The sequence below is a fragment of the Zootoca vivipara genome, chromosome 10, assembly GCF_963506605.1.
Source record: "Zootoca vivipara chromosome 10, rZooViv1.1, whole genome shotgun sequence".
NCBI lineage: Eukaryota > Metazoa > Chordata > Lepidosauria > Squamata > Lacertidae > Zootoca > Zootoca vivipara.
This window is the reverse complement of record NC_083285.1, coordinates 28094285-28114398: the sequence shown is the minus strand read 5'-3', so window position 1 is coordinate 28114398 and position 20114 is coordinate 28094285. Positions and strand designations below refer to the sequence as shown.

Below are 20114 nucleotides of genomic sequence, written 5' to 3'. Positions count from 1 at the left end.
ATTTATCTAGGAGACCACTGTAAGCAGATGAAAACATTAGCAGGATTCTAATAACACTTGTATGTAGCAAATACTAAGGTTAATATGGAGAGATAAAATATGGACTATGAAATAATGTGCAGTTGAGAAGGTGGGAAATAGGACCCATGGAGGGGAAGGTGGGAAGTCTAGAGATATCTCTAAATATGGGAAATATCTCTAAATATGGATATGTAAGTTATACTTCTATACTTGTAAAATCAAATAAGAATTATTTTTTAAAAAAAAATTAGGAGCCAAAAATAGTCCTAATGATTAGCACTACAATAGTTACATGATCTTACTTTGGAGCAAATATAGAAAGTTGCCTATCAATACAGTTGCCTATATCAGGGGTTCCCAACAAAATTTTCTCGAGGACCCCTCATCGAGCCGCTATTGTGACAAGGACCCCCATTAATTCCTAATCCTAAAATTAAAAAGTGAGAGTCAAATTAAGAGTTTTGCAAAGAGGCAGCGCGCACCAGGGAGGAGGGAGGGGAATGGAGAAGACAGGGTACCTGCGCAGTAGCGCACAAATGAAGCCGACGTGCGCAAAGCATCTTGGGGAGGGGAGCGTTAGTAGAATGTGTGCGCTGCCTCTTTGCAAAACAGTAGTGTTTGTAAAGCGCCACCTAACGGCATACAGCAGAACTACTGCCTCTATCTAATTCTCGTTTTGCGCTAGACTCTGCTCATGCAGGAAGCGGCCAAAACAAAAAATTTGTTATCATACGAAATATATTTAATATATTTTTTATTCTAATAGCATCTTGCGGACCCCTCTTGCATAGCTCGCGGACCCCTGGGAGTCCCCGGACCACCTGTTGGGAACCACTGGCCTATATCAAGAGGTTCCCAAACTAGTCCATGGATCACCAGTGGCCTGAGAGCTCCATGCTGGTGGTCCACAGTGTGAAGAACAGCAGAAACGGCAGCTGCTCCATCATAATCTAAGCCTTGCCCACCACCACGCCACATGGATAGCATAGCAGTCAGCATTCCCCTTATCTCATTTTCCCAGCTCTAGCTGCAGTGGCTATGGAAAACAGGTAAGCGCCATTCTCCTCAGGATGTACGCCAATTCTAAACCACATTCACTTTATGTGTTTAAAGCCCTCTGATACCACTTTCAATGCTTCCCACAAAGAATTCTGGGAGCTAGTTTGTTATGGGTGCTGGGAGTTGCTAGAGGACTCTCCCTATTCCCCTCAGATAGCTACATTCCCCAGAATGGGTTAACGATAAAATCCCTCATGACAGGGAACAACTATGTATGAAGTGAATATGGCCGCTGTGGCCACTTTCACACGCTGTCTCTGTCTCTCTGTGTGTGCATCAAGCGACTTTTCAGGCACACAGTCAGAGGAATTAGGGCTTGACAAATAATGCTTTTCATTTCCTACTGTGTCACAACTACTGTCCTTCCCCTCTTATGCCCCCCAGGTGCCCTTCCCCTCCTCCCCCATTTTGCAGCCCTCTTTGATGCCCCCCACCTCACTCTTTGAAGCAGAAGTCTAATTTCCCCCTCAGCAGCCTGAACGCTCTTAATATGGCTGGTGCCGTTGAGACACAGGGAAGCTTCTAAGGTTTGAAGTTTCTTCCCCCCCCCCCACCCTCCTTCTTTCCCTCTGAATTTTTGTTGGAAGTCGCCCAGAGTGGCTGGGGGGAACCCAGTCAGATGGGTGGGGTATAAGAATTATTTATTATTTATTATTTATTATTATTATTTATTATTATTATTATTATTATTGAAACCAACCATGGATATCACGTCCCTTCAAGCCTCAATCCCACTCAGCATATGAACTTGCCTTCTTGCTGCTCCACAGCATCTCATGACTGGGCGATTACCTCCTTCTGTCTGCCGTGTGACCACCTTAGGGTTGAACATCACAGCAGTTGCCAACTGCATTCTGCTAGGAAGAAGGGGATAGACCTCCAATATATCCACCCAGCAGCATTATTGCTTTTGTGACATCACAGGCAGTCCACAGCCAATGGAAGCAGCCTTGGAGGCATCATCATGACCTCAGCAAGACCTCACAATGGTGGGTGCGGTTCAGCAGCCTTTATCTGCACTGGGAAGACATCTTGATACCCGAGGCAGAATCCAGCCCAATGGCTGCATCCCCTTGTAGTGACTATTCCAGGGGCTGAGTGCCAAGAGTGGGTGGGGCCAGAGACTGCCCATTGAAATAATGTTTTTTAAAAAATAAAAAAATAAACAAAAAAGTTGTAGTGAAAATAACCAGTGTAGTTGATAAACCAACAACAGGGTACAAATTAACAAATTGACAGGAATGAAACATTGGTAAAGGCCTGGTGTCATGAACAGGCTAGAGAGTCCAAAGTGTGGGCAAAGGAGGCAGGGGGGCAGGAGGATGATCCCGGAGAAAGGACCGGTGATTTGTGGGGTTCTGTGCCATCCATGAGGCAGGGGGAAGAGGAAGAGGCTGGGCAGTCAGAGACGGGAGAAAAAGCTGCAGGGAGGCACAGAGGTGGAAGAGACAGTCCCAAAGAGAGTTGGGCCATTAAAATCTCCTTTGTCCTTCTCCCACTGTCTGTAAGGTAAGTAAAGGTAAAGGACTTCTGGACCGTTAAGTCCAGTTAAAGGCGACTATGGGGTTGCGGCACTCATCTCGCTTTCAGGCCGAAGGAGCCGGCGTTTGTCAACAGACAGCTTTCCGGGTCATGTGGCCAGCATGCTTCTGGCGCAACAGAACACTGTGATGGAAACCAGAGCTCCCAGAAATGCAATTTACCTTCCCAGCGGTACCTATTTATCTACTTGCACTGGTGTGCTTTTGAACTGCTAGGTTGGCAGGAGCTGGGCAGAGCAACAGGAGCTCACTCTCTCGTGGGGATTCAAACCACCAACCTTCTGATCAGCAAGCCCAAGAGGCTCAGTGGTTTACACCACAGCGCCACCTGATTCTGTGGGGGTAGTGGGGCAGATGAAACAATGATGTTTGAATCTGCGCACGGGAATATCAACTAAAAGAGGAGTTCTCACAGGATCCGTGAAGCTACATTTAGAGTAGTTATCCTTCTGGCTGAAGTAAGAACTGTCATGTTTGTAACAACAGGATTCCTTCAAATTTAAATATGCTGTTTGTCTCCAACAAATATCTCCAATCAAATTTGGAGAATGCAATGAAAGGAAGAGCTGTAAATCAAAGTCGGCAGCAAACCCTTTGGAGATTTCCACTCCATTATATTTGGATTTTCCCCCTTTTATGCCTCACAACAATAGAGACATTTCTTTGTATGACAGAGTTAATGTCCTCCATTCCCTTTTCCCACAGCATAAATCCGCAAGAGGACACAAACAGAGTGAAGTCATTTGCAAATGAAAACAAACTGGTCAAATAAAGTGAAAACAGGACAACCCCAAAGGGCATTTTCTTGATCAACTTTAATTCATCCATACATCTGATTCTAAAACCAGATTTAATAAATCTAGCCCTTTGGGCATTAGTGAAAAATGCAGCCATTTAAAGGATCTGTTTAAACACCATTTGATTAGTATTCAGCCTTTGTAAAATATTTTTGTGTAGGACAGAGCAGGAACTAAAACGTGACATGTTGACACAGTTGCCAGAAGTAAAGTTTAAATTGCTTTAAGCGGTTTCAGCATCTGTAGCTGAGATTTAAAAACCAAATTGCCTGGAGTTCTCTCCTTTCTACTGTGCAAGTGACAAATTCCAGACTTACAGTGCTGCTCTGCATAGGTTTAACCTGCAAATCCCATTCATTGGACCATGCACACTTACATGGCAATAAGCCCCACTGGAATTTGTTGACTTCTGAGGAGAACTTTGATTCAGTACACATTTAAAACCTTATCTATTAAATTTGCACTTGCCAAAGCAATACGAGAACCAAAACACAGATATCCTACAAAATTCAGACTCAGCCAAACTTTGTGGTGCAGTTCTCCAACCAAATAAGGTTTACAAAAAAAAATCAATTATGGAAAAGTGTGGATACAATAGTGAAAATAACATATAAAAGCACCTATATTTAGGGGAAATACTTGCAAAAAAATGTGTACATTAGTCAGAACATACAAAAATATGTTTATTTGGAGAAACTTGCACTAAAAAATCCATGAGGATTTTTAGAAAAGATTCACAGATTGCCGCAGAAATGGGAAGAACTTAATTTAAGGTTGGAAAACTGTTAAACTGGGAGAACTGAAAAGGTCCTTCTATCCCTACTTCTGAGTAAACCATGCATAGGATTGCACGGTCAAAGGAATTTTTTATTATTATCACTGCCTACCTATAACGCAACACAAACTCTGAGAAGCCAAGACTCCTCTTTCCTTAACTACTGCTCAGAAGAAGAGGAAATCCAGTCTGCAGTGAATAATTTGGGTTCTTCCCTTTCATATTAGTCAGGTGTCCTATTCCCTCCACTAAGAAAAGAAATGTACCATTGGAAGACCACAGAAGGCAAGAACAATGGTGCATATACAATTCTTAGAAAAGTCAGGCTTCTCTGGGAGGGCCAGCATCCCTGAGATGGCTTCACTTCCTGCTTTACTTTCAGCTCCTTGAGAAAAATTCTAGCCCAGAGATTTAAAATACAATTCCATGCATTGTTAGCCCCGAGTTTAATGGGGTTTATTCGCAAGTACAGTGGTACCTTGGTTCTCAAACTGGAAGTCCATTTGACTCCTGAAACAGTTCGAAAACCAAGGCTCAGCTTCCGATTGGCTGCAGGAGCTTCTTGCACTCAAGCAGTTCTTGCACTTCTTGCACTCAGAGGTTCAGCTTCTGAAAAACATTCAAAAACTGGAACACTTACTTCTGGGTTTTCGGTGTTTGGGAGCCAATTTGTTTGACAACTAAGCCGTTCGAGAACCAAGGTAGCACTGTAAGTGGCTACAGGGTTGCAACCTACGACTGCTTTCCTATGCCCACATAAACACTGGTTCACTTTCAAGTTGATCCAAGAATTTTCAAGTCTTCTTTAACACTGCCTCTTCCCACCCCCTCATCCAAATCAGTTGGACTCGTTGCACCTAGGGCAGGTTTACTGGCGGGATGCAAACCGCTGTCAAAGCATTTCCCATTACTCGTGCTATTTTGCTTTGTGAGCAAATCCAACTCTATTATTCCCGCGATCAAAGACGCAATAAAAAGCTGACATAAATACGTCTCCCAGAATCCACATCGGTTTGTTGCGGGGGCCGAGATCCAGAGCCTGAAAGCCACTGAGGCAAAAAGGTTCTCCTCCACTGGTTTGCTGTCACAGAAAAACAAACACTTCTGTTTGGGTGATGCTTTTACACTAGCGTTTGAACCAGAGCTGGCACAGCTATTAGGCAGGGGGAGGCCGCTGCCTCGGGCGGCAGATGCCACCCACGCAGAGAGCGCAAGATCTCACATGATTTTGGGTGAGATGTCACCCCAAATCGGTGCAATCTTGCCTAAAATCAATACTGGTGGTGATGCCATTTCTCCGCCAGCTGCAGATGCAGGAGGACATGTGAGGGTGGGAGCAGCAGCAGGGTAAAGCTGGCATTTCCCATTTCACCTTAGGTGGTGAAATGAGCCATGCCCTCCCTGGATTGAACCAAAACCGACAGGCTTTCGTTTCATAAGCCGCTTGGCCTCTGCAAAACACATGCCCTCCCTTTCACAATTTTTCACACCCTTTGGCCAAAGGGTACAGGGATGTTTGTATAGGGGAAAGTGGCGAGAAGGCAGTGGGCACCCACTGTTAAAGGTAGTGCTCTCCTCTGAATGCCAGCTGTTAGGGAGGCTCTTGAGTGGCTTTTTATGCCCATCAGCTAAAAACCCACATTCCATATCGACACTCAGCCCACAAACACTCAACACAGCTCTTGCATCAGAAGATAGCAACCGTGAGAATTCAGATACATACCTTGATTATGTACTGCTTTGAAGTTATTGTGTATTCTCTCTGCCCAATGGTAAAGGTTATCGGAGGCAGGCTGGAGAGTCTTCTGCAGTCTACAGTAAACTGTAACAGAAATTAATTCCTCCACTTGAACTGGGGTTCTTATTGTCATTCACATAAACAGCGAAAGTGACCTATTGGCGTTGGTATGTGGGGAGAGCTGGCAGCTAGGAAACCTTTGACAAACAACAGTTCTCAGAATTCTTTGGGGGAAGCCACAACTCTTAAAGTGGTAGAAGACTGTTTTAAATGTATGGTGCAGATGAGACAAGGTGCCCCGAGAATCTTTGTTGCTTTTGCCAATAACGCGAGAGTAGACAAACGTAACTTCCTATTTCTCTCAAATTCCAGCGAAGTATATATGTAGCCTTGCCCAAAACCTCCCCCTTATTTTGACCTTTGATTCCTCCCCCCCCCCCCCGCAACTCAAACAATATGTCCTGGACATAGCTGCCAAGTCTCCCGCTGTAAAATGCGGGATCAGCAGCGGTGCGGCACCGGAGGTCACTTCTACGCATGTCCAGACATGCGTAGAAGCGACTTCCGGAGCCCCTCTGCCCGATTTCCGGTGCCCAGGCATGGGCAGAGTGGCACCCGAAATGGAGCCTCCCTGGCAGGTAGGAAAACCGGGGGATTTCCGGGATTTTTTTCTATTCAGGATAACAGCGGAAAACGGATTAAAATCTGGGGGTTTTCCGTGAAAAACGGAAGACTTGGCAGCTATGGATCATATCAACAGCTCTGGATTTTCTTTGGGGCTCTGCTGCCCAAACATTCTGTTTACCTCGCCATGCGGGGCTGGGTGGGCTCCGATTTTTTGCTGCAGCAGTATTATTTGTGAGGGTGGGCCAGTAATGAGGGAAGTACCCGAGTCTACAATGGCTGCACAGCCATCTTTGCATGCTGCTATCTGTCCCTGGATTTTCACGCTGTATTTTTATGGGGAGAAAAGAACAATCATGAATACTCTTGACTGAATCAGGTTGCAAGCATGTGGGGCATATATAGATGAGGAAAGCAAGCAAGGGTCAGCACTCAGTTAAAACATAACCTTTTAAAATCATCTCAGCAAAATTATCTTCTGAAGGATATTAAAATTTGACTCTGTATTATTCAACTAGTTCTAATTTTTAATATCTTAAAACAGTGCTGGGGAAACTGTGGCATCCAGATTTTGCTGGGCTCCAAATACCATCAACCAGGAGCTCCAAAGAGATTTTCTGGGCCTGGTATATGGCATGTGGGTTGGGTCATCCCCACACCCTGCAAAGACTGGCACAATATTTGCATAAAATTAGCAATAAAATGTATTTGTATTCAAACTGTTTTGCAAAGGAGTGGAGGAAACCCCCACAAAAATAATCAGGAGCCACACACAAGTAATAAGTTTGCCCGACAAGCATAATGTCCTCAGGTAAACTTTCCACCATAATTGTATTTCCATAATAGCCAAGGCTTAACCTGCTGAATTGCAGCCAGCCATTGTCTGGAGAAGGAACTTCCTGGTTCGTTTTACAATTCCTCTCTAGGACATGCATGAGTTGGCTCATTGGTTAAAAATACTGAAAGGTGAGAGCAAGCTCTTTTTCCCCAAAGCAATTGCTTAGAATGGAGCCTGCAAATTTTTTGCTCCATAAATCACATTTTACAAGGGCTTTGGTCCAAACACAACACACACACACACACACACACACACACACACACACACACACACGTGCCTCCCTCTTTTGTGTTATTTGATCCAGAGATGATTTCCTTTCTACATTACCACTCCAAAGGTTTCTGGTCCATTTATTTTTCAAACTTACTTGTCCATATGAATTTTCCAATACTTTTGCTCAGTGACTGGAACCCAGTGAATGGACCCTTTGTAGAGAGAATGGTCAATGCCTCCAAATATCAGCTCACCCCCATTCTCAGTGTTGCCTCCTCTAAAGGGAAAAAAGAAAAACAATTGGATAGGCAAGCGTAAACAGAGTTGTGGTTTGACATGAAGTTGAATGAGGGTGTAACCTAGTTCAGTTTTCTCAGATACGTATTTGTGTTTGCCTTGGAAGCTGCAAGTGTCCTAGGCTGCCAACATACCATACATTCAAAGCATATTTAAAGCACATGACTTTCCTCAAATAAGCCTGGGAAAAGGAGTTTGATAAGGGTGGTGAAAATTGTACCTCTGTGAGAGGTAACCTGTCATTGCCATGATTCTCTGGGGAAAGTCATGGTTTAAATGTATGGTATGTGTGCAGCCGTAGTCAAACCATGACAAGAGAATAGCCGGAATGCAAAAACAGTATTTAATACTTCAGAACCATCAAGTCCAAATCTGAAAAGCAACTCAGATTGATCTTATTGACATCCCACACCCTTTTAGAATGTGGCTTGTTGGGGTTGTTTTTTTAATTGAGTTTTTTGATTGGTTTTATATGTTGTAGTTTTGTTTGTGAACTACCCTGAGACCTCCGGGTATAGGGTGGTGTATAAATTGAAAATAATAATAATAATAATAGAAGTTCATTAGAAATTACTGTCCTGATTGGAGTTCTTTAAAAGCTCGAATATGAATATGTTCATTTCCTAACAAAAAGATGGAACAGAAATCTGCTACCAGGGATGGTGGTCTTGTCTGGGCAGCCCAGGACTCTCATACACAAAGCCCAGGCCTATGCCCCAGGGAAGTTACTTTGGTGTTGCTATCACAGTGGTTTGATTTACCCCAGAAGGCACACTCTATGGTCTCTCGAGACAGATGGATGCCAACAACAACATGAATATTTCCCCAGAAACCATTCTGTGGAAAGGCTGGTTTGTTGGTCATCCTGTCTTTTCACTCTCAAACACTGACCTGTTCAAGATGAAGGAAAATACAGGTTCCTCTATCAATTGTTGCCTCAGCATATTGTCGAATACTGGAAGTCCATGCAGTACTGACAACGATGGATATCCCAAGCCCAGCACCCCATCGAAGTGTGCAAAGATGAAGGTCAGGTCAGGCTCATAGACAGACTCTCCAAAGTCTTGAGCCTCAATGGAAATGTTGCTGAACTGGTTCATTTATTTGCCAAAGAGAAACAATATGAAAAACATGTAACCACATTATAGTTGAGGTTATTCAGTTCAAAGCAATTTCCTTCTTGAACCTTTTCAGGTTTGGTTTATGTCACAAAATTCTACAGCTTGGGCCTACATTTTCCCGCCTCTGATGGGAAAAAGCTTATCACACAACCTGATATTGAACCATATATGCCAGCAACTTTCTCCAGTTCCGGCAAAGATGAGAAAGAATGATAGTATTAGTGCTATATCATCTGCATATAAAGTGACTTTATAAGATAGTTGTGTGATTTGTGTTCCCTTGCCTTCAAAGAGACTTTGGTGAACATAAAACACGGACTGGATTTCCTTAACAATGCATTTTGAACATCAGCTGAATTACTATGAAAGACATGTCCGAAATTATCCATGCCCTCACGTGTACTGCCAAGAACGCAACGAAATACAGAATGCTTGAAGGCAACCCTAGTAAGAGCTTCCCTCACCTGTACGGTGTCTTTGGCAGTGATGCCGATCAAACTCCCAGTCCCATATTGTAAATAAAACGGCTGCCCTCCTAGCGCATAGGAGTGTGACATAAACGACTCAAATCTTTTATGCATGCCTGCAAAAACAAAACCCATTAGTAACCTCAGCAATAAACATGATTTCCCCCCAGGTTTAGGCCTAATTTTGATTAAATAATAAAAGCAAAGCATTTCATTAATTAAAAGCAAAGCACTGCATCTAAAATCTCCCTTTCCCCGTCTCCAATCCATTATTTCTCTCTATATATATTATTTGTACCCCGCCCATCTTTGGGGGGCTGTGGGGAGGAAACAAACCTTAAAATATTTTAGTTTGGGTCTGGAGAATTCTGTGGTACACAAGGTGGAATATGTTTGAGATTGCTACTGCGTTAAATCCGTTAAATGTCAAAATATTTCTTACTGCAAGCTTTGCTGTAGCAACTAGTGGATGGGACCCAAAAATCACTGGAGCCGGTGTCAAACACCACGGTGAATCGCTGAGGTGGAGTGCCCACACTCACCTCTCCATAGTACTGGGCCTGGGGGGGGGGGGGAGAACAACCCATTAGTCCAGTATTCAGTCACCTGACAGACAAGGTTGGGGGAGCTTCGGGTGGGTGGTGGTGCCCAGCAGGTAAACACATCATTGCATAGGTAGTTCCATTTTAGGTGCAAAGGTAATGACCCTCCAAGCCTAACACTGAAAATAGAGGTGGGTTTGAAAAACATACACCTAAATAGCCAAGGTAAAGAGGTATGTCTTCAGCATTCGCGAGAAGCTGTCTAATAAAGGTGCCAGGCACACCTCTGTGGGAAGGAAGTACGCATGTTACATTAGTCACATGCCTGCCAATGTGGTGTTCGTCTTTTATAGGGATTGTCAGCACAGTGTCCCAATCTGGACTGGGATTTTAGCATAGTGGCAGAGGGCTTTAATCCTGTTTTCCTGCTGTGGTCCCAATCCCTACACCAGCAATGGGAGCTTTCCCCCCTCTCTTTGTTATGCAAACTGGAGGCATGGGGCCTCAATCCAGACTGAGACCATGACAGAGGCAAATATGTAATGCTTCTGCCCCCCTTCCTCCCTCCCACCCACCCCATGCTAGGATTCCCATTTGCATTAGGGAACCCACCATGGTAATTTTGCTTTTAAAAACAAAACCCTGCACTTAAAGGCACAGCTATATTTCTAAATGACTTACTGCACAGAACTCTGAGCCATACCCTGCATGGAATGTTGTTCAAATTGGGGGGAGGGAATGTTTTATTCAGAAATTCTTAACAAGCCTGATTAAGCTTTGCTTTGTGGGTTTATTATGCTTTCTTAAACATCCAAGTGAATTTAGAAACCAGGCAAAGAGTCCTGGATGACAAGACAGGATCAGCCCACAGATGAACTCCACAAGCTTATCAGCCTTCCACTTCCATATCATCCCCTGACGAGCAGCACAGCCCCATCTCATGTTCTATTTTTAGTATTTAAAACAACAACAACCCATTCCAGGCATCTGCTGCAGAAGGTGACATGATCTTGTATTCCAAAAACAGGCTTTAACTTTTAATTTATATTTTCATTGCTTTAATTGGAAATGCATATTTTGCATATTTGTTTCCCCCGGCAAATTTTAAAGAACAAAATAGGAGAAGCTACTATGGGGCTGTCCTGGAGCAATTTCACTCTTTCCTGAGCAAACCAAGAGCCTTGTTTACAGCAGGGCTGGGGAACCTGTGGCGCCCTAGACATGGCTGGGTTCCAATTTCCATCAGCCCCAGCCAGCAGAACAAATAGGGAGGGATGATGGGAGCTATAGTCCAGGAATGTCTGAAGCAGGTGGCGCTGTGGTCTAAACCACTGAGCCTCTTGGGCTTGCCAATCAGAAGGTCAGCGGTTCAAATCCGCACAATGGGGTGAGCTCCCGTTGCTCTGTCCCAGCTTCTGCCAGCCTAGCAGTTCGAAAGCATACCAGTGCAAGTAGATAAGTACGTACAGGTATGGCGGGAAGGTAAACGGTGTTTCCATGTGCTCTGGTTTCCGCTGCACCAGAAGTGGTTTAGTCATGCTGGCCGCATGACCCAGAAAGGTGTCTGTGGACAAACGCCGGCTCCCTCGGCCGGAAAGTGAGATGAGCGCTGCAACCCCATAGTCGCCTTTGACTGGACTTAACCGTCCAGGAGTCCTTTACCTTTTTATTTCTGGAATGTTTGAAGGGCCACGGGTTCCCCAGCCCTCGTTGACACATTTGAAGCAACATGGGTCAACAACTGCAAGGGAGCAAGTCCCTCTACTGCTATTGACAATTAATATTATATACATACTGTATACATACGCATATGCATATATAATAGTGGGGCCACGATACTCCTAGTTGTTTTTGCTTTAACAGACCTTAACGGCCAGGTGTGCCAACTCTAAGGGGCGGATGTGCCGTCAGTGCCCTCAATATTTCTTAGCAGGGGCCTCAGCGCCCCCAATATTGAGGGGGTGGAGGAGGCCAAAGCGCCAAGCCAAGTGTGGCACAGCATCAAAGGCAACCTCCTCCTGAGTGTGAGAGAGGAGCTGTGGTCATTGAAGCTGCGTGGTGTTTGGCAAGGCCTCCCCCCGACGACCTGTCTCCTCCCGATGACGCACACACAACACATGACACAACACGCGTTGCGAAATTCACTGGCATGTCACACATGCACCGCACCGTGGCACTGCTGCCCCCCCCCCCCAATCTTTGGCCCAAGGCAGCAACCTTGTTCACGGCTACCTCAAAACATAGCTAAAACAAAATGAAAACATTTGTGGCCTCACAAGGAAACTGTTTTCCATCTCGTCGTGTTCCTTTTCTACAGCAGTTTGAGGAAAGAGTTGCTTTTACCACACCTCTCATAAAGTAGATTTACCTCACGATCCCTTTCTCCTCCTTTTCTCGCACAGTCCCTTTGGAAGGACCTCCTCTAAGTCCAGCCACCTCCTCAAGCAAACAGGATCAGAATTAAACCAAGAGCCACTCACAAATCCTGAGACAAGAAGCCTGGTTGCTATTCTGCTCAAATGGTTAGCACAGAGGGAGCCCGCCAGATTTCATAGGAATACAGCTCCCACCAGCCCCAGGCAGTGTGGTCAACAGTCAGGGATGATGGAAGTAGTAGTCTAGGAACATCTGGATGGCACCACATTGCCAATGGCATGTTAAATGATAAAACCAACCTTCCTTCTCTTTGCAGTTTATGAGGAATAAATGTTTCCTAGAATTAGGAATTTACATATGGAGCCTTTATTATATTTTCAGAAAATGTAAAAAAAGTCAATTGTTGCTTATTTGAGGCATGTGCTTTAATTCCTACTCTGTCCTGGGAGTGAAGGGATGGTTTAAATTTGCAATCTAATTTAGGTTTACTTTACAATACGACAATAATGCTTCTGGTATGGTCTGGGCTACTAACAGCTCTATAAATATTGGCTTAATAGGTGCCAAGTGCAGCAATTTTACTAAGGGACAGATGGACATATACTTTGAGCAGTGGATGTTTGCTGACATTTTTACTTTTTTAATGGACATTTATAGACGGTTTTTATATGTTGCAATCTGCCTTGTTTTATGAAGGAGCCTTATTATTTCATGAAAGAGCAGGTTATCAGTCTACAAATCAGTCAATCAATGAGCAGCATCAGTCCTATGAGCTTTCACCCCATTATTATGCAATGACATACTCACATTCATGTAATCATAGAGCCTTTCTGTTGCAAGTCCCTGTGACAAATTAATATCTGAAGGGAGACAGTGCGGGTACCTCTGAACAAAAATGTCAGGTTGGCGGTCTTCGAGAAACTTATGCAGCTCTCCTCTTTTGCGGAGTTTTCCTCTGATAGATTCAAATCGCGTTAGAGGGATCCTGGGTGAATGACATGAATGCATACAATGGACAATGATATCCCAGAAAAGCAATATTTTTGCCCTGGTACGTACCTTGTTAATTTTGCCTAGCTTAGGATAGACATCAACATAGTACTAATAAGATAATTCAAGCATTTCTGCCTACCAGATGGAACAATCATCCTTCTCCTCCCCACATGTGTTGTTCTGGGGTTTCCCCGACCCTCTGAAATGAATTGGGGAAGTGCAGGGGGAGAAGAGGAGGGAAAGCTCTTCTGAGCTATCAGAAGTCTTGCACTGGCTTCTGCTAGTGCACCAGTTGAGTTGAATCCGGCCTTTAGAGTGTTATAAAATTACAAGGTAGATGTTGAGGCCTGGAATGGGCGAACATGTCCATTTTGGGGTTCTCTCGGTTTTCTAATCTTAAATTCCACATTTCTGCATCTGTTTGCGATTTTTAAAAAAATCCTCATGAAAATTTAACATTTTAGCGAAAATCTCTCCAATGCGCATACCAATATTCACATGTTTATATGTTATTTTCACTAATATATGTACCCTTTACCATTGTATAGGCACTTTTATGTACATTAGTTGACTGGAGAACTGCGCTGAAAAAGCTGGCTGAGAATATTGAAGGATAGTTGTTCTTCAGTTCGCATCTTGTTTCAGAAGACACAAAGTTGGTAAGCTTTCAGAGCCAATGGAATCAAGTTTCTCCCCAATTCCTATTTGAGGTACATGAGCCACTGCTAGTCTGTGTAGTATACTGGACTAGAAAAATAGCCTGGGTTAGTATAAAGCATCTTCCTAAGAACTGAAATTAACATAAATTGTGAATGTGGTATTATGCATTCCTACCACTGGGTCTTGTTGCAGGGGAAATGTTTCCATGAATTTTGCCCAGGGTTTGAGGCTAGGGCCATCTTGTAGCAAATACCTTTCTATAGCATGCCAACACCAAAAGTTTCTTTTTTTATAAAAAAAAGCTTCTAAAGTAATTAACAAGATTTCTTTTTACAGAAACACGGGCCCACTGCTAAGAACACATTGAAAATATATGAAATATTTCCTTACCTTACTACAGCTGTGATGCACGGAATATAAATCAGAGCTGCTAAGAGAACCCTCATGGCTTCAGCTGGAAGTGGAAATAAAGCTGGCTATTCTTCTCTCTATCTCTTTTATATACTTTGCTGGATCACAACCAGCTGTTTGCGGGGTCAATCAACGACTGCAGGTCAGTTGCTTGGCAGAACATTTGTAATGTGCTGGACAAGGACCCACCAATTTGTGTAAATACTGCAATCTGTTACAAGGTGGATGGGGAGCCGGTGGCCCTCAGGATGCTGTTGGACTCCAACTCTCATCAACCCCAGCCAGCATCGTCAATAGCCAGGGATGCTGGGAGTTGGAGTTCAGTGACATCTAGGGGACCACGCATTCCCCACCCTTGCATTAGAATACTCAAACAAGGGAGTGATGGAGGCAGGTAGTAGCAGTGCGTGTGGTAGAGCTTGACGCTGGTGTGGTTGCTTACCTGAATGGGGCTGAGGTGCCAATAAGGGCGAGACTGTGCATTTGCACTGACAGGAGTGCTGGGCCGGCAGGGATTCTCCCACTGGTACAACCACCCCACCCCAAACTTGCCACTATTGCCCTCCCCCAATGCTGTCCAAATAAGGAGCAGTGACAGAGGTGGATTTAGGGAAGCACGACTGGTTCACCCACAATGACTTATAATGAAAGTTGAGAGATGGGGATGGGGGTGCCAAATTTTGTTGTGTTGCACAGGGTGCCATTAAAATTTTAAACTCTGCCTCTAGTAGACTCCGTTGTAAGGAAGTTGGCTGTGTCTCACCACACATGCCACTAACGCTTAAGAATAATGAGTCTTTTTCAGTGTGGACTAAGTAATTACAACCCAGGTCTCTTACCATGTCCCCAGGTCTTCATAGGTGAACCTATGCAATTCAAAGCACTATAGAAAGATGAAGGGTAAATGGGATCATCTGAAAGATTCAGCACCATAACAAGCAATTTGACCTTTCCTTATTTCACCTGATTTTTCTCATTAGCTATTACTGAATTACTTTCATTTAACCCGGGCATCCCCAAACTGCAGCCCTCCAGATGTTTGGGGCTACAACTCCCATGGTCCCTAGCTAAGAGGACCAGTGGTCGGGGATGATGGGGATTGTAGTCCAAAACATCTGGAGGGTCGAAGTTTGGGGGTGCCTGATTTAACCTCTCCCCAAGGAGGCAGGTGCAAAGCTTGCACTCTAAGGCTGTGTAGGCACTATATACATTTAAGCACATTCTTTCCCTTGAAGGATTCTGGTTGTTGTAGTTTACCCCTCACGGAGCTATAATTCCCAGCACCTCATAAACAAAGGACAGGGTCCAGAATTCATGGAGAGAAAGAACGTGCTTCAAAGGTAGAGTTTGTCTGCAATCCTACAAAATGTATTGGGGGTGGGGAACCTCAATCCTGGGGGCCACATCCATTCCTCCAGATAGACTGTCTCCAGTTTGCTCCTCCTCCTCCTCAGCCACACAGCCTCTCCCCAGGCCATGCCTCTCACTAGCCCTCTTTTGCACCCTCCTGGGGCTCAAATGCATCCTTGAACTCTGGCAATGCCTCTTCCTTACCTCTGGCCCTGCCCATCACTGGCATGTGGCCCCCAGAAGGCTGCCTGTAAAGGAATGTGGTCCTCTGAAAAAGCTTCCCTGCCCCTGACATATATAATGTGGAGTTGAGTAATCCTTGTGTCAAAAACTGTTGCTCAATGGCTCTGGCCTTTGGCTTGCACATCTAACGCAAGCAGGTTTGCAAAGACTTCAGGGCAAGCCCAGTGAGTAACGAAGACTATACACTACAGGCTCTTCCTTTAGGGCAAATGGCTCACTGCCCCACCAAACCCAAACCTGGCTGGCTGCTTGCTTACAACTATAGCCCAAGGGGTAGCATTGCCTATCGCTTCCCTCCTCCTCCCCAGTTTCTCTGATATCATTGTAAAACTCAGCAGGGACAAGGATGGGATCCAAACAAATTTAGATGGCTCTGTTTGTCATTGGCTGTGGCTCCACTTCCTGTTGGCCTCCTTGCCTTGCACTCCAGCAGTCCCAATGGGCACTAGTGGATGGAGTCACTGCATGACCATTTGGGGACACAACCCAAGTTGAATCAGGATTCAATCAACACTCACATCTGATCACATGTGGAGGGCTACATGAATCAGCTCTTGTTCTCTTGCAAACAAAGGTGCAACTACTGTCTGTCTCAAGACTTTCACCTCTGAGAGGCAGAGCATCCTATGTTAATTGATCTTCACCCCCACCACTCATTAATGTCCTCAAAAGTCCAGACTCTAGGCTATTTTTTCATTGCCTTCATCTCATTAGCCCACTGCAAGGAGACTTTGGCTTGCCAACACAGTCACAAGGTGCAGCAATCTAAGGTCATTGTGATCTGCATTGATAAGGCTAGATTAATAGTTAAGCTGTGAACCAGAGTTTTTACCCCATAATATATTTAGGTAAGTCCTAAATATGTTCCTTAACAACATAATAAATGTAAATGGGCATTCTGCATCCAGAAAGAGCAAAATGTCATATAAATCAATGTCCAAGTTAAGCAGTAGGATTTGCCTAATTGTGCCATGGAATTTGAAACCATCCATTCGGTGTCAAATTAGATGTTAAAGGTGTCTTTGAATCCCATGCTTAAGACTCCCACATACTTTTTAACCAAAATCAGCCAATGGAGTCCAATTCAGTTCAGGTTTGTGGTACAGGTGAAGGGTGGTTTACATCAGGTATACTAAAACAGCCACACCTACCAGGAACGGGAACCTGTCACAGTTTAGGGCCAACGAGAATTGCTTGGCTGATGGTTGAACCCTGACTGAAAGCCATGGCTGAGAACCCTTTAGTTTGTGCCAGGGAGCACAATATGTTACTTGCAATGAATAAATACAGTACTTACAGTAGATGACATTTACTTAAATGTGTACTGAACATCTCTCTCTCACATGTTACTAGCAAGTGACTATAGCATAAAGCACCATTACAGCAGAGCTTTTAGAGTAGAGCATGCTAAGGGCAACATTGGGACTGTTTTGGAAAATATGTCTGATTAACCACTGTGCAATCTCAGAACTTCACCTTGGTGAGAGCTATTCCAAGGCAATGCCTGTATTTCTCATCAGCAGACACTCATTCAGTTATCAGGAACATTTCAGGGCTCTTGAGATTCATGATTGTTGCTATGTGGACCATATATATATATATATTACAGCAAGGAGGAGGGAACAGCACACAAAATAGAAGCCAGGCAGCTTCCCTACTCCGTAAGCCTGATTCACTGGGTAGCGAAGAACCAATGTAACTTTCTGAAGTTGTTAGGATGGGCAACGCTTTACGAACAGTCATTGCTTTCTTCCCATCAGATGCCTGCCAGAAATACATCCTGGGAGACCTTGAAGAGATGCCAATTGATAAAATGTTGGATCTGAGCAGCAGGCAGGTGAGGCGGTTCCCACTGCACATTTGTTCTTTCAGGGAACTGGTCAAATTGTACCTGAGCGACAACAATCTGAATCATCTGCCCTCTGAGCTAGAACAGCTGCAGAACCTACAGATCTTGGCACTGGATTTCAACAATTTCCAAACTCTCCCCCCGGTGGTGTGCACCTTGAAGCAGCTGTGCATCCTTTACCTGGGCAACAACAAACTCGGAGACCTGCCTGTGGAGCTGTGCCAGCTGCAGAACCTGAAGACGCTCTGGATTGAGTCCAACTGTTTGTATCACCTGCCCGATGTGGTGTGCGAATTGAAGCAACTCAAGACGCTGCACGCTGGCTCCAATGCGCTGCACTCCCTGCCTGCACAGCTTTGTTACCTGAAGGACCTGCGCAGCATCTGGCTCTCAGGCAACCTGCTGCCCGATTTTCCCCCCGTGTTGCTTCACATGCCATTCCTGGAAATTATTGACGTCGACCGCAATGCCATCACTTACTTCCCCAGTCTTGTGCACCTGAGCAGCTTGAAGCTGGTGATCTATGACCACAACCCCTGTAGAAATGCACCCAAGGTAGCAAAGGGGGTGCATAGGGTTGGGAGATGGTCTGAGGAAAGCCCCGAACCTAGGAAACGTTCTGGTATGGAGAGGGACAAAGGATCCGAGGACATAGACTCCATTCTCCCTCCTCCAGGGCATCTCAGCCTAGCCGAGTGACAAAAATTTCCACTGGATTGCAGAGCTTGCCACAGGAGCCTTCTCATCCAGGGTATCCATCTCTTGATAAAGATGAGAATATTTGGACTGTGTTTTCACAGGCTGTATAATCCAGTGTAAAGCTTCATGTGTTTGATTTCACTTGATTTCTACGGTATTCTGTGCATGCCCAGCTTGGTGAGTAATTTAAATATCTGGAATTAGTAAGATAAACTCCGAACTGTGACAGTCAGCTAATGCATCCCCTCTGATACCTGCAGCTCTTCTATGGAATTCAGATGCAACAAAACCTAGTACACATTATGAATGAATCTTTAATTTGAGAAGGGGGAAAGGAATCAATTTAAAGATAAAAATGCAGGTGCCTTGCCTTTTGTAAATTAAAACCACTAGCCCTGTGGTATTGAAGAAATTGTGTGTATTTTGAAGGCACTTTGATATTTCATCCTGCAAATGTATCTAATACAGCCAAACAGGGAAATAATTTGCCTTTATCCTGGTTTTGTGCGTGTAAAGGGGAACTTTTAAGTTGGGGTTCACCAGTCACAAATCCAACCATGTGGAGCATATCTGCATACCAGCTTGAAAGCTGCTCAGGGAAATGTAGGAAATGTGTAGGGTTAGGAGACATAGGGCCCCTAGCATAGTGTTCAGCACCTTCAGTCTTTGGGGAAGCCATGACTGATAGAAAAGATTTATAGATATGCCATTGGAATAATTTGTTGCCATTTAACTATTTAGCCCAGTGCTTTCCAATTAACGAAGTACTGCGGACCCCATTTTTCAAGTCAAGCCAATGACTCCCCTACTTTTGAAAATGTTGGTATCTCTGGTACTTTTTGCTATGTGAATGGTGCCTTGGACCACAACTTCTTTAGCCCGTTATATGTGCCTAACAAGTTAGAGGATCTATGCAGTTGGTTGTTTTACCTTTTAAATTAAAAGGCATGAAATATGTTGGCTGGGATCCTAAGTACAGCTTTAAATTATTTCATTGTGAACTATTTCTCCTCCAACATTCCAAGCTATTTCAGAACTCTGAAAGTAGACTACAGCCTATAAAAGCTCATGCCACAAGACATGTGTTCAGTTACAGTACCACAGCACTCTATCATTTGCTGCAATCATCTAATATGGTTACTTATTCCAGGTTTTTTTAACATGCCAACTAGAAATTAACTTTTTTTTTGTCTTGAGGGAGTCATGCACTTGAACCTCCAATTCCAACAAAAACAGTGAGGGTTCAGATTACTTCCTCCTTGCCGAGATGTGCCGACAACTAGCTAAAGGTTTAGTGGCCTGTATTATCTTCATGCAATGTTTAATAAAATGATCGCACAGGATGACATTTTTAAATACTAGCAGCAAACTCTGGTTTCATGATCAGCCACCTGCATATTATCTGAATTGTGCTCTCATTGTTTCACATGTATATATTCGAATGTCTTTCCAATAAAAAGTGCACACTCTAGTACTTTACCAAGGTAAATAGAAAGTCAA

General features: G+C 44.2%; 2 protein-coding genes across 4 annotated transcripts; one reads left to right on the top strand and one right to left on the bottom strand.

Moving 5' to 3' along the window:
- Nucleotides 1–1754: 1754 nt before the first annotated feature.
- LOC118091055 (cathepsin E-A-like) lies at nt 1755–18113 on the bottom strand. 3 transcript variants are annotated; one of them, XM_060279659.1, is made up of 10 exons: nt 18096–18113; nt 14453–14516; nt 13217–13394; nt 9934–10051; nt 9489–9607; nt 8795–8994; nt 7761–7883; nt 6737–6881; nt 5917–6015; nt 1755–5274 (listed from the first exon to the last, which is right to left on the bottom strand). In XM_060279659.1, the coding sequence occupies exons 2-10, from the start codon at nt 14506–14508 to the stop codon at nt 5110–5112; spliced, it is 1203 nt and encodes a 400-aa protein (XP_060135642.1). In that variant the 5' UTR covers nt 14509–14516; nt 18096–18113; the 3' UTR covers nt 1755–5109. The 3 variants fall into 3 exon arrangements, with proteins under 3 accessions (XP_060135642.1, XP_034983544.2, XP_034983542.2); XM_035127653.2 differs by lacking the exon at nt 18096–18113 and having other exon boundaries at nt 1755–4802; nt 14453–14756; XM_035127651.2 differs by lacking the exon at nt 18096–18113 and having other exon boundaries at nt 14453–14755.
- Nucleotides 17784–20041, top strand: LRRC10 (leucine rich repeat containing 10). The gene has a single exon (XM_035127654.2). It carries the CDS (start codon nt 17784–17786, stop codon nt 18612–18614), a length of 831 nt encoding a protein of 276 aa, XP_034983545.2. The 3' UTR covers nt 18615–20041.
- Nucleotides 20042–20114: the final 73 nt, after the last annotated feature.